The 14,464-nt window shown below is 40.7% G+C and overlaps 2 protein-coding genes across 3 annotated transcripts in view; one reads left to right on the top strand and one right to left on the bottom strand.

The window, feature by feature from the left end:
* SLC25A12 (solute carrier family 25 member 12) overlaps positions 1–14,464 on the top strand; it is a 238,474-nt gene that overhangs the window by 21,890 nt on the left and 202,120 nt on the right. The gene's annotated exons all lie outside the window — the stretch shown is intronic.
* Positions 1–14,464, bottom strand: part of HAT1 (histone acetyltransferase 1) — a 69,219-nt gene that overhangs the window by 5,924 nt on the left and 48,831 nt on the right. For both annotated transcript variants that reach the window (XM_055289730.2, XM_055289731.2), the window contains exon 9: positions 1,769–1,920. In XM_055289730.2, coding sequence (XP_055145705.1) covers positions 1,769–1,920 — 152 coding nt within the window. The remainder of the gene's footprint in view (positions 1–1,768; positions 1,921–14,464) is intronic.

Genomic DNA, 14,464 nt, shown 5'->3' with positions numbered 1-14,464 from the left:
TTAGCCGGGCGTGGTGGCGGGCGCCTGTAGTCCCAGCTACTCGGAGAGGCTGAGGCAGGAGAATGGCGTGAACCCGGGAGGCGGAGCTTGCAGTGAGCCGAGATCGCGCCACTGCACTCCAGCCTGGGCGACAGAGCGAGACTCCATCTCAAAAAAAAAAAAAAAAAAAAAAAAAAAAAAAAAATGAGTACTATTTGGCCAGGCAGTTAGGAAAAGGGAGTATTTCAGGTAAAGAGAACAGAATATGTAAAGGAATACAGAAGGAAGAAGGATGTGTGGCAGAGTTGGGAAACAGCTAGAAGATCAGTAAAGCCAGAGCATGTGGCAAAGTACTAACAGGCTGAAGCTAGCAAGGTAGGCAGGGTCCAGATTATCATGGGCTCTTTGTGCCCTAGGTAGGGAGTTTGAATTCCTTTTTTAAGAAAGCACCATTAAATATATATATATATATGTGTGTGTGTATATATATATGTGTGTGTGTGTGTGTGTGTATATATATATATATATATATATATAAATATTCATATGCCCTTTCTTTTAAAAGCTGAGCTATTAAACAAATTTTTTTTTTTTTTTTTTTTTTTAAGATGCAGTCTCTCTCTGTTGCCCAGGCTGGAGTGCAGTGGCATGATCTCGGCTCACTGCAACCTCCGCCTCCCAGGTTCAAGCGATTCTTCTGCCTCAGCCTCCTGAGTAGCTGGGATTACAGGCATGCGCCACCACGCCCAGCTAATTTTTGTATTTGTAGTAGAGACATGGTTTCACCATATTGGACAGGCTGGTCTCAAACTCCTGACCTCGTGATCCACCCACCTCGGCCTCCCAAAGTGCTGGGATTACAGGCGTGAGCCACCTCGCCCAGCCTAAACAAATTTCTTTTTTTTTTTTTTTTTTTTTTTTTTTTTGAGATGGGAGTCTCGCTCGGTCGCCCAGGCTGGAGTGCAGTGGCACCATCTCGGCTCACTGCAACCTCCGCCTCCCAGGTTCAAGCAATTCTCCTGCCTCAGTCTCCCGAGTAGCTGGCACTACAGGCACATGCCACCAGGACTGGCTTTTTTGTATTTTTAGTAGAGATGGTGTTTCACCACGTTAGCCAGGATGGTCTCGATGTCCTGACCTCATGATCTGTCCGCCTCGGCCTCCCAAAGTGCTGGGATTATAGACGTGAGCCACCACTCCCAGCCCATCCCACATACTTTCATAATCCAAATCCTACTCATTCTTCAAGGTTTACATCAAATGCCATCCTTTCTATGAAATAACCACTGATTTCCTTGCTTACATAAATGCAATAAACTTCCTTCTCTGAACTTCCATATTATTTTTTCTGTAGGTATCTTAAGACATTTACCACTTTAAAATTTAAATAAATATATAAAAGTATATAAAATGAAATACGTGTTTTACTTCAACCCTTCTTCCCACCAATAATGTCTCCAGGGGTGCAACTACTTTAAAGAGCAAAAATAAGATCCTATTATCCACCTTTCCTCTGCTTGTTATGCTTAATATAACAATAACACCTATTATCTTCCCATTTTATTAATGAGGAAACTGAGGCACGAGGTAAATTAAATTGCCATAAATCACAGAGCAAGGGTTGGAGCTAGATTTGAACTCAGGCAATTTGGCTTCAAAGCTGTACTGTTAACCACTGCTGGTTCCCACACATGTATTCTTAATGTCCTTATAATATTTTAGTTAAGGTATACACTTTAAAAATTTGTTTGTAATTTAAATCTGTTTTCCTCCTACAGAATAAAAATACCTTATTTATTTTGAACTTCTGTTGTGCCTCTATCGCCATATCTTCATTGAATCCTTGCATTAATTTTTCTCGGGAAAAACAGGGCAAATCTTGACAAAGCTTCACAAGCACAAAGTCTCGTAATTTCACATAGCTTTTGGATGGATCTTCCGCTAAATAAATAAAGCAGAATAATATTAACATTTCCCTGATACTCAATATAATTTCTTCATCATTTGCAATCTCAACATATATGCTAGGCTAGGAAGGCAAATATTCTTAAAAAAATTACACATACAAAAGTTACAACATGAAAGGACTATTCCTTATAAATAAAACTATTATCTTTGTCAAAATAATAAATCCAATCCTTTTGCAAAGACATTTGTATTAATATTTGTGAATCAAGAGCTACCCATTTCAAATTTAAACTTTTTTTTTTTCTTTGAGACAGAGTCTCACTCTGTCACTCAAGCTGGAGTGTAGTGGCATGATCATGGCTCACCACAGCCTCAACCTCCCAGGATCAGGTGATCCTCCTATTTCAGCCTCCCTAGTAGCTAGGACTACAGGCTCCCGCCACCACACTCGGCTAATTTTTATATTTTTTGTAGAGACAGGGTTTCACCATGTTGCCCAGGCTGGTCTCGAATTCCTGGGCTCAAGTGATCCACTCACCTCAGCCTCCCAAAGTGCTAGGATTACAAGCATAAGTGACTGCACCCAGCCTCAAATTTAAACTTTTTAACTGGCATGGTATCACATGTATCTTAGTTTTGATTCCAATTAAAGTAGCTGTATAAATGAGAGATTCAAATTTGGATGAACAGATCAGGCACAGTGGCACACGCCTGTAATCTCAGCACTTTGGGAGACCTGAGGCAGGCAGATCACCTGAGGTCAGGAGTTAGAGACCAGCCTGGCCAACACGGTGAAACCCTGTCTCTACTAAAAATACAAAAATCAGCCGAGCATGGTGGTGCATGCCTGTAATCTCAGCTACTCAGGAGACTGAGGCAGGAGAATTGCTTGAACCCAGGAGGCGGAGGCTGCAGTGAGCTGAGATCGCACCACTGTACTCCAGCCTGGGCGACAGAGCGAGACTCCTTCTCCAAACAAACAAACAACAAATTAGCCAGGTGTGGTCATGCACGTTCCTCCCAGCTACTCAGGAGGCTGAAGCATGAGAATCACTTGACTCTTGGAGGCGGAAGTTGTAGTGAGTGAGCCAAGATTGTGCTGCTGAACTCCAGCCTGGGTGACAGAGACTGTCTCACAAAAAAAAAAAAAAAAAAAAAAAAAAAAAAAAGTAAAAAAAGGAAAAAATTCATACAGAAAGACAAAGGACCCAGAATAGCCAAAACAATATTGAAAAAGAACAGGCCAGGCACGGTGGCTCACATCTGTAATCCCAGCACTTTGGGAGGCAAAGGCAGGTGGATCACCAGGTCAGGAGTTCGAGACCAGCCTGGCCAACACGGTGAAACCCTGTCTCTGCTAAAAATACAAAAATCAGCCAGGCGTGGTGGTGGGTGCCTGTAATCCCAGCTACTTGGGAGGCTGAGGCAGAAGAATCACTTCAACCCAGGTGGCAGAGGTTGCAGTGAGCCGAGATTGTGCCACCGCACTCCAGCCTGGGCAACAGAGCAACTCCATCTGGGAAAAAAAAAAAAAAAGAAGAAAACTTGGAGGACTCAACACTTTCTGATTTCAAAACTTACTTCAAACCTATGATAATCAAGACCATGTGACACTAGCATTAAGGACAGACATACAGAAATGGAACTGAACTGACAGTCGAGAAATAAAACCATAGATTTAGGTCAGTTAATCTTGGAGAAGGTTGCAAAGGCAATTCAATGGGGGAAAGAAGAGTCTTTTCAACAAATGGTGATGGGACAATTGGATCTCTATCATCAAAAGAATAAAGTAGGATCCCCTTTCCTCACACCATACATAAAAATTAACCAAAATTGATCATAGTCCCAAATTTAAGAGGTAAAACTATAAAACTCTTAGAAGAAAACACAGGAGTAAATCTTCATGCCCTTTGGTTAGACAATGGTTTCTTAGATAATGAGACCAAAGCATAAGCAACGAAAGAAAAAACAGATAAACTAGGTGACAAAAATTTTAAAACTCTTGTGTTTCAAATGATACCAGTAAGAAAATGAAAAAAATAACATACAGAATGGGAGACTATTTGCAAATCATGTATCTAATAAAGCACTTGTATCCAGATTTGTTTAAATTGGTATAAAAACCCTTATAATTTGGTAAAAAAAAAAAAAAAAGACCCAACTAAAAAATGGGCAAAGGATCTAAATTGACATTTATCAATAAGATATATACAAGTGGATAATAAACACATGAAAAGATGCACAGTCTCCCTAGCCACAGGAAATGTGAATCAAAACCACAATGATATACCACTTCATACCTACAAGGATGGCTAGAATTAAAAACACAGTAACAAGTATTGATGAAGAGAAATTGAAACCCTGATACACTGGTAATGGAAATGTAAAATGGTGTAGCCATTTTGGAAAATAGTCTGGTGATTCCTCAAAAAGTTAAACATAGTTACCAGATTTCCCATAATTTCCAGTCTTAGGTATATACCCAAGAGATATGAAAACACAGGTCCACATAAAAATTTGTACATGACTGTTCCTAGTAGCATTATTCATTCATAAGAGCCAAAAAGTGGGAATAATCTAAAATGTTCAACTGACCAATGAATAAAATGATATAACCACACAATGGAATATTATTTGGCAATAAGAAGAAATTAAGTACTGTTATATGCTGTAAGAATGCACCTTGAAAACATTATGCTATGTGAAAGAAACTAGTCATATATTGCATGATTCCAATGTCCAGAATAGGCAAATTTATAGAGACAGAAAGTAGATTAGTGGTTGCCTAGGGATAGGAGTTGATGGGAGGAAAGGAGTGCTAACAGGGATTTCTTTTGGGTTTTTTTTTAATGGGGGAACAGAATATTCCAAAATTAGATTATTCGCCAGGGCTGCTAGCACTTTGGGAGGCAGAGGTGGACAGATCTCTTGAGACTAGAAGTTCGAGGCCAGCCTGGACAACATGGCAAAACACTGTCTCTACTAAAAATACAAAAATTAGCCAGGTGTGGTGGCACATTCCTGTGATCCCAGCTACTCAGGAGTCTGAGGCATGAGAGTCACTTGAACTCAGGAGGCAGAGGTTGCAGTGAGCTGCAGTCACACTACTGCACTCCAGCCTGGGTGACAGAGAGAGACTGTCTCAAACCAACAAAAAGATTATGGTGATGGTTGTGCTGTAAATTTCATCTTAAAAGTGTCTACTTTAAGTGAATGAATTGTATGATGTGTTAATTATATACCAATAAAGCTATTTTTTTAAAAAAGCCTGAGACAGGGTAATGTCTTATGATTCCAAGAAACACATTCATTCATTCAACTGATTTGTACTAAAATACCTTTTATGCTTCTATGCCACAGTTAATTATACACATCATATGCATGTAGTTATTAAGTGCTATTTGACTATGACTTTAAAATAATAAGAACTGAAATCAAGTCACTGCATCAATTTGGGATGAAATTATGACCTATTAAGAATGGTGAAATCAACAGTAAAACAAAATAAGTAAAATACAGACCTACACAGAAAATAAACCTAAGACTGTTATGTAATTTGTCACCCTATCCCATTCTTCAGTCTTTTCTCATTTTAATTTACCTGCGTCATCCAGTTATACAAGCCACCTAGAAACCTGGAGGACATTTATTTCTTCTATCTGCTTCCACCAGTATTTTTGTCAACTAATAACCTTTTTTTAACTCATTCTCCTTACCTATTGTCCCCTGCGTTATGAAATATAAACTGAACTCTGACACCACCCTATATTAAAATTGTTCGAGCATATAAGAGAGGAGAGGAAGGAACAGAAAAATACTTGAAGAAATAATGGTCAAAAATTTCCCAAATTTGATGAAAAACACTGGTCAACACATCTAGGAAGCTCAAACTTCAACTAGAAAAAACATAAAGAGATCTACACCCAAACATATCATAATCAAACTGTCAAAAGTGAGAGAAACAGAAAATCTTTAAAGCAGCAAGAGAAAAATGACTCACTAGAAACCAAGGAGGTCAGAAGTCAGTGGGATGATATATTCAAAGTACCAACAGGAGAAAAAAAACCTATCAACCAAGAATTCTGTATCCAGCAAAACTATCCTTCACAGTAAAGGTGAAATAAAGATATTCCCAGAAAACCAAAGACTGAGGAAATCTGCTGCTAGCTGACCTGCCCAAAAGAAATATTAAAGAACTCCTTCAGGCTAAAAGAACACAGTACCACTGAAATCTACATGAAGAAATTAACCTCTACTCATAAAAATATATATAAAAGTTAGTATATATAAAAGTTAGATTATTTTCTCTCTTTTCTTCTCTCAACTAATTTAAAAGACAATTACATAAAGCAATAATTATAAACCAGTGTTTGGCTTATAGTAATACATAAGGATGTGGCCAGGAACGGTGGCTCATGCCTGTAATCCCAGCATTTTCGGAGGCCAAAGCAGGCAGACTGCTTGAGCTCAGGAGTATGAGACCAAAAAGTACAAAAATTTAGCCAGGTGCGATGGCATGCACCTTTAGTCCCAGCTACTTGGGAGGCCAAGGCAGGAGAATCGCTTGAGCTTGGGAGGCAGAGGTTGCAGTGAGCCTAGGTCACACCTTTGCACTCCAGCCTGGGCAACAGGAGTAAAACCCTGCCTCAAAAAAAAAAAAAAAAAAAAAAAAAAAAAAAAAAAAAAAGATGTAATCCTACTGAGTAGCTAGGACTACAGCAGGTGTGTGCCACCACACTCTGCAAATTCTTTTTTTTTTTTTTTTTTTTTTTTGGTAAAGAGATAGAGTCTTGCTATGTTGCCTAGACTGGTCTGAAACTCCTGGCCTCAAGTGATCCTCCCTCCTTGGCCTCCCAAAGTACTGGGATTATAGGCATTAGTCACCGAGCCCAGCCTAAGAAAATAACTTAAAAAAAAAAATTAAAAAACCACAAAGGAATTGAAATGGTTCAATAGAAAATTTTAACACAAAAGAAGGCAGTAAAAAAGAAACAAAATAACAAAAAGGGTTGGGTGTGGTGGCTGACACCTGTAATCCCAGCACCTTGAGAGGCCAAGGCAGGAGGATCACTTGAGCTCAAGAGTTCAAGACCAGCTTAGGCAACATAGAAGGATCTCGTCTCCACTAAAAATAAAACAAATCAGCCAAAGTGTGGTGGCATACGCCTGTAGTCCTAGCTACTTGGCAGGCTGAGAGGGGAGGACAGGTTGGGCCCAGGAGTTTGAGGCTGCAGTGAGCCATGATCATGCCACTGGACTTTAGACTCTGACAGAGCAAGACCCTGTCCCCGCTCCCCACCAAAAGAAATGAGACATATAGAAAACAAACAGCAAAATGGCAGGCATAATTCCAAGCACAGTAATAATTACATTAAATGCATGCATATTAAAATATTCTAATCAAAAGGCAAACAGTGTGAGACCGAATTTTAAAAGATCCAACTATATGTTGTCCACAAGAGAAACATTTTAGATTCAAGATGGATAGGTTCAAAGTCTAATGATGAAAAAGTATGGCTGGGCACTGTGGCTCACGCTTTTAATCACAGCACTATGGGAGGCCGAGGCAGGCACATCATCTGAGGTCAGGAGTTTGAGACCAGCCTGACCAACATAGTGAAAACCCATCTCTACTAAAAATACAAAAATTAGCCAGGTGTGGTGGTGGGCACCTGTAATTCCAGCTACCTGGGAGGCCAAGGGAGGAGAACTGGTTGAACCCGGGAGGCAGAAGTTGCAGTGAGCTGAGACTGTGCCATCGCACTCCAGTCTGGGTGACAGAGTGAGACTTCGTCTCAAAAAAAAAAAAAAAAGAAAAAAAAAAAAAAGAAAAAAGATATACCAAGCAAACAATATGCAAGCTAGAGTGGCTACATTAATATCAGGCAAAATAGAGTTTAAGGCCACATGCAGTGGCTCATGCCTGTAATTCCAACACTTTGGGAGGCCAAGGCAGGTAGATTGCTTGAGCTCTGGAGTTTGAGACCAGCCTGGGCAGTATGACAAAACCCTGTCTCTATTTTTTTTTTTTTTTTTTTTAAAGAGTTTAAGACAAAAAAGGGGCACATTTTATAATGATAAAAAAGTTTATTCATCAGGAAGATATTACAATTATAAACAAATGCACAACAACAGAGCCCCAAAATACATGAAGAAAATACTGACAGAATTAAAGGGAGAAATAGACAATACAACAGAAAAAGTCTGAAATTTCAATACTACACTCTCAATAATCGATAGAACAATTAGACAGAAAATTGGCAAAGATATAGAAGGCCTGAACGGCACTATCAACTTGGCCCAACTGATATTTACAGAACATTCTACTCAATAACAGCAAAATACATGTTCTTTACAAGTGTACAAGGAACATTCATCCAGGAAAGACTTAATGTTAGGCCAGGGATCAATAAACTATGATGGCCCATGGGCCAATCTTGCCTGTGGCCTGTTTTTGTATGGTATGTGAACTAAGAATGGTTTCTAAAGGGTTGTTTAAAACAACCAAAACAACAACAAAAACCAAGAGTATGCAACAGAGACTGTGTGTAGCTTGCAAAGCATAAAATACAACCTATCCTTAAACCAAAAGAAAGTTTGCTGACCTCTAAGCTTGAACAGAAAACAAAACTTAATAAATGAAAAAGGGCTGGGCATGATGGCTCACACCTGTGATCTTAGCACTTTGGGAGGCCAAGATGGGGGCATTGCTTGAGCCCAGGAGTTCCAGACCAGCCTGGGCAACATGGCAAAACCCCGTTTCTACAAAAAAAGTAAAAATTAGCTGGGTGTGGTGGTGTGCACCTGTAGGCCCAATGACTTGGGAGGCTGGCGCAGGACGATCACTTGAGGCCAGGAGGTTGAGGCTGCAGTGAGCCATGATTGTGGCACTGCACTCCAGTGTGGGCGACAGAGCAAGACTCTCTCAAAAGATAGCTAGGTAGGTAGATAAATAGACAAATAGAATAAATGAAAAAGGTTCACTGGAAGGTCATGTAAAAATTAAATATAAAATCACATAAATAAATGAAAAAGGACCGAAGTCATACAAAATATGTTCTTTTTTTTTTTTTTTTGAGACGGAGTCTTGCTCTGTCACCTAGGCTGGAGTGCAGTGGCGCAATCTTGGTTCACTGCAAACTCTGTCTCCCGGGTTCACGCCATTCTCCTGCCTCAGCCTCCCGAGTAGCTGGGACTACAGGCACCCACCACCACGCCCGGCTAATTTTTTGTATTTTTAGTAGAGATGGGGTTTCACCATGTTAGCCAGGATGGTCTCGATCTCCTGACCTCATGATCCGCCTGCCTCAGCCTCCAAAGTGCTGGAATTACAGACGTGAGCCATCGCTCCCGGCTTTTTTTTTTTTTGAGACGGAGTTTCGCACTTGTTGCCCAGGCTGGAGTGCAATGGTGCCATCTCGGCTCACTGCAACCTCCACCTCCCAGGTTCAAGCGATTCTCCTGCCTCAGCCTCTCAAGTAGCTGGGATTACAGGCACGTGCCACCACGCCCAGCTAATTTTGTATTTTTAGTAGAGATGGGGTTTCTCCATGTTGATCAGGCTGGTCTCGAACTCCTGACCTCAGATGATCTGCCAGCCTCTGCCTCCCAAAGTGTTGGGATTACAGGCGTAAGCCACCGCGCCTGGCCCTAAAATATGTTCTTTAACAACAGTGCAATTAAATTCAAACTTTACAAAAGGAAACATGGGAATCCACATTATTTAGAAACTGAACAACAAGCTTTAAAATAATCCATGGATCAAAGAAGAAATCACAAGGAAAATTAAAACACATTTTGAACTGAATGAAAATGAAAGCACAATTTCTAAAAGCTTACGTGATGCAGCTACATCAATGCTTATATTTAGGTATTATATATTTATATATTATATATTTATATATAAATGTGTATTATGTGTAAATATTTAGGTATTTAAATGTCTGTATTAGAAAAGAAAGGCCAGGCATGGTGGCTCACACCTGTAATCTCAGCACTTTGGGAGGTCAAAGTGGTCCAATCATTTGAGGCCGGGAGTTCAAGACAAGCCTGGCCAAAAAAGCGAAGCCCTGTCTCTACCAAAAATACAAAAATGAGCTGGGTGTAGTGGCCCATGCCTATAGTCCCAGCTGCTCAGGAGGCTGAGGCCTGAGAATCACTTGAGCCTGGGAGGTGGAGGTTCCACCACTGCACTCCAGCCTGGGTGACAGAGCAAGACTCTGTCTAAAAGAAGAAAAGAGAAGAAAAAAGACATCAAATCAATATAACCTAAGATTCAATCTTAACTAGATAAGGAAGGGCAAATTAAACCCAAAGTAATAAGAAGCAATAATAATAGAGTAAAATCAATGACAAAGAAAACAAAAATAGACAAGTTCACATAAACACAAAGTTGGTTCTTTGAAATGATCGATGGATTGACAAACCTTTCGTTAGAACGACTGAAAAAAAAAGAGAGAAAACATTTACCAAAATCAGGCAGGAAAGAAGGGATATTCCTACCAACTTTAGAAGAATTAAAAGGGAATATGCCATGAACTTTATGCCAACAAATGAGACAACTTAGATGAAATAGACAGCTTTTAAAAGAAACAATTACCAAAATGACTCAAAAAGTAAATGACTATGTGAACTGACTATAACAAAGACATTTAATTACCAACTAAAAATCTTCCCACAAAGACAAGTCTACAACCAGGTGGCTTTACTGGTAAATTCCATGAAACACCTGAAGAAGACATAATGACGATCCGTCACAAACTATTCTAGAAAATAGAGGCAACAGGCCAGGCACAGTGGCTCACACCTGTAATCCCAGCACTTTGGGAGGCCGAGGCAGGCGGATCACCTGAGGTCAGGAGTTTTGAGACCAGCCTGGCCAACATGGTGAAACCCCATCTCTACTAAAAATATAAAGATTAGCCACGCGTGGTGGCGCAGGCCTGTAGTCCCAGCTACTTGGGAGGCTGAGGCAGGAGAATCGCTTGAACCTGGGAGGCAGAGGTTGCAGTGAGCCAAGATGGTACCACTGCACTCCTGCCTGGGCAACAGAGTGAGACTCTATCTCCATTAAAAAAAAAAAAAAAAGAAAAAAGAAAAAAAAAGAAAAGAGAGGAAACACTTTCCAACTCATTCTATGAGGCCAGAGTTACCCTGACACTAAGGATCTAAGACAAAAACTACAAATCAATATCCCTCATGAATGTAGATACAAATGTCCTCAACAAATATTAGCAAACCAAATCTGGCAATATATAAAATGAATTACATACCAGAACTAAATGGGATTTATGCCAGAAATGCAGTTGGTTTAACATCCAAAAAAAATCAATTAATGTAATATACCATGTTAACAAAATAAATGAGAAAAATTCAATACATGCAGAACAAAGCGTTTGACAAAATCCAACATCAATTCATGATAAAAACGCTCATCAACAGTCTAGAAATAGAAGGGAACTGCCTCAATTTCATAATTAACACATATGAAAACTATAGCTAACATCACCCACAATGGTGAAAGACCAAATGCTTTCCCTCTGAAACTGGGAGCAAGGCACAGATGTCTGCTTTCACCATTTCCAGGCACCATTATATTGGAGTTCTCAGCTAAGCAATCGGGTAAGAAAGAAAATGCATCTGACTGCAAAGGAAGAAGTAAAAATGTCTTTATTTACAGACAACGTGATCCTGTATGTGGAAAATTCTAACCAAAAAACCACTACAACTAATAAACAAGTTCAGCAAGGGTGCAGGATAGAAGATCAATATATAAAACCTAACTGTATTTCTACATACTAAAAAAATCAATGATCCAAAAACGAAATTAAGAAAATAATCCCATTTCCAACAGCATCAAAAATATTTACAAATAAAGTTAACAAAAGTAGTGCAAAACTTGTATACTGAAAACAACATTGTTGAGAAAAGTTTTAAAAGATCTAACTAAATGGAGATAATTCTTTTTTTTTCTTTTTGAGACAGGGTCTCACTCACCCAGGCTGCAGTGCAGTGTATGATCTTGGCTCACTGCAGCCTCAACCTCCTGGGCTCAAGTGATCCTCCCACCTCAGCCTCCTGAGTAGCTGGGCCCACAGGTGCTTGCCACCATGCCTGGCTAATTTTTGTATTTTTGTAGAGATGGGGTTTCACCACATTGCCTAGGCTGCTCTCGAACTCCTGGGCTCAAGCGATCCACCTGCTGTGGCCTCCCAAAGTGCTGGGATTACAGGTGCAAGCCACCAAGCCTGGCCCAAGACATTTCATATTAATGGATTAGAGCAGTGGTCCCCAACCTTTTTGGTACCAGAAGTGCCAAAAATCTCTAGCACCAGGGATTTTGTGGGAGGCAGGCAATTTTTCCCTGGGGATGAGGGGAACAGACACGGGATGGTTTCCAGATGAAACTGTTCTACCTCAGATCAGTCATCAGGTGTTAGTTAGATTCGACCTATATCCTTCACATGTGCAGTTCACAATAGGGTTTGTGCTCCTATGAGAATCTAATGCCGCCACTGATCTGACAGGAGGTAGAGCTCAGACAGTAATGCTTGTTCACCCATCATTTACCTCCTGCTGTGTGGCCCAGTCCTAATAGGCTCTGGACCAGTACCAGTCCGTAGCTGGGGGTTTTGAGACCCCTGGATTACAGGATTCTGAATTGTTAAAATGGGAATTTTCTTCAAATTAATGACAGATTTAATATAATCCCTCAATCCCTATCAAGACCCAAGAGACTTTTTTTTTTTTTTTTTTTGTAGAAATTGGTGAGCTTATGCTAAAATTTTTATGCAAATACAAGGGACATTATAAACAAAATAATTTTGAAAAAGAACAAAATTGGAGGACTTTCATTTCTGATTTCAAGACTCATATATGATTGAGGTGCTGCTTTGCCAGAGCCTCTGTGCCTAAAGGAAGGAGAAAGGGAGGCCACAAAGGCTAAGCAAGGCAGTACATATTCCCCAAGCAGATCAATGCACAGCTCCAAGTTGAAAAGCAGAAGGCCAGAGAAGACACAAGAAGAGAGTGGAGAATGGAGGCTGCAGGTGACCCCAAAAAAGAAGAAATCTAGCATCAGGCAAGAGATTGCCTGAGAATGAAGATGACTGACTGCCAACAAAAGTACAAAGGCATAGAACAGCTCATTGACATGAAGAACCCCAATTGGATGCCATAGATAACCAGAAAGGTCACACAACTGAATCTGGGCAGGCCAAAGGAGATTTCAAGAAAAGAAGACATTGAGAAGAGAGAGCAAAAGAGCATTACATGAAATTGCATTTAGCTGGGAAGACAGCAGGTGATTATCTGGAAATAGCAGGAGAAAGCCAAGAGGAAGAAAGACAGGAGAGCAAAAGATGATTCATGTTTGTCAGGAAAGTGAATGCAGTCACTCTCCCTGAAGAAGCAAGCATGGACTATATAGAAGGAGATACCAGGAACTGGGCCATGCTGCCAAAACCTCTGCTGTGCCTTGCCCACTCTGTGCTGTCGCCACTGCAGCAGCCCTTTACAGATAGAGGAGACCCCACAGCTTGCTGCCTGTGGGGGTTGGGGAAGGGCACCTGCTATAACTTTGTGTGTGCCAGGCCAGGTGCAGTTGCTCACACCTGTAATCCCTTGCTTTGGGAGGCCGAGGCAGGAGGACAGCTGGAGCCCTGGAGTTCAAGACTAGCCTGGGCAACATAGTGAGACCCCCATCTCTACAGAAAATGCTTTAAAAATTAGCCAGGTATGGTAGCATGTGCCTGTAGTTCCAGCTACTCGGGAGGCTGAGGCAGGAGTTTTGCTTAAGCCCAGGAGTTCAACGCGCAGTGAGCTATCACTCCACTGCACTCCAGCCTGGGTGACAGAGCAACACCCTGTCTCAAACACTACCCCTACCTCACCAAAAAAACAAAAGAAAGACCCCGGAAAGATGCAGATAGCATTTCATATGTAACCGTTTGAATGTTTTCTTAAAAACTGTTTTTAAGAGTTCAGGATCCTGGTGGGGGGCCTGGGAGGAGTGCCTTAGAAAGTAGGGTTTGTCAGGTAGATTACACAGTAGCGGGTGGTTGTGCCAGGGGTTGAGCACTGATGAGTTTGCAACATGCAGCCCCTATGTGTGTTGCTTGGGTGCTCACTCAGAAAGGGGCTGCCCTTTGGGACCCTGTACTCCTGTGTCCTTGAGGGTCATGGCCCAAGCCCAGCCAGTCCACTCTGAAGCCTCCATCTCTACCTTTCTTTGTCCCATTCCCACCTGCCTGGCCAGGGCAAGGACCCATTTTTAACCCTACACCATCGAGCATTTCAAGAAACTTCTGTTTACCTTGCAGCACACAGGCAAAATATGTTCCACAAATTCAACTCGTATATTTGACAGGTTAAACTTGATATTATCATTTTAAAAATAAATAAAAAAATAAAAAATATAAAGCTATATCAACCTAATCATGACAGTTTGGTAGTGGCATAAGGGTAGAAGTATAGATCATCAGAGAGTCCGGTAATAAACCTTCACATTTATGGTCAACTGATATTCAAGAAAAGTACCAAGCAAATTCAATGAGGAAAGACACTCCGTTCAACAAAT

Source organism: Symphalangus syndactylus, chromosome 8 (genome assembly GCF_028878055.3).
Source record: "Symphalangus syndactylus isolate Jambi chromosome 8, NHGRI_mSymSyn1-v2.1_pri, whole genome shotgun sequence".
NCBI lineage: Eukaryota > Metazoa > Chordata > Mammalia > Primates > Hylobatidae > Symphalangus > Symphalangus syndactylus.
This window is presented reverse-complemented; position numbering and strand designations above follow the sequence as displayed.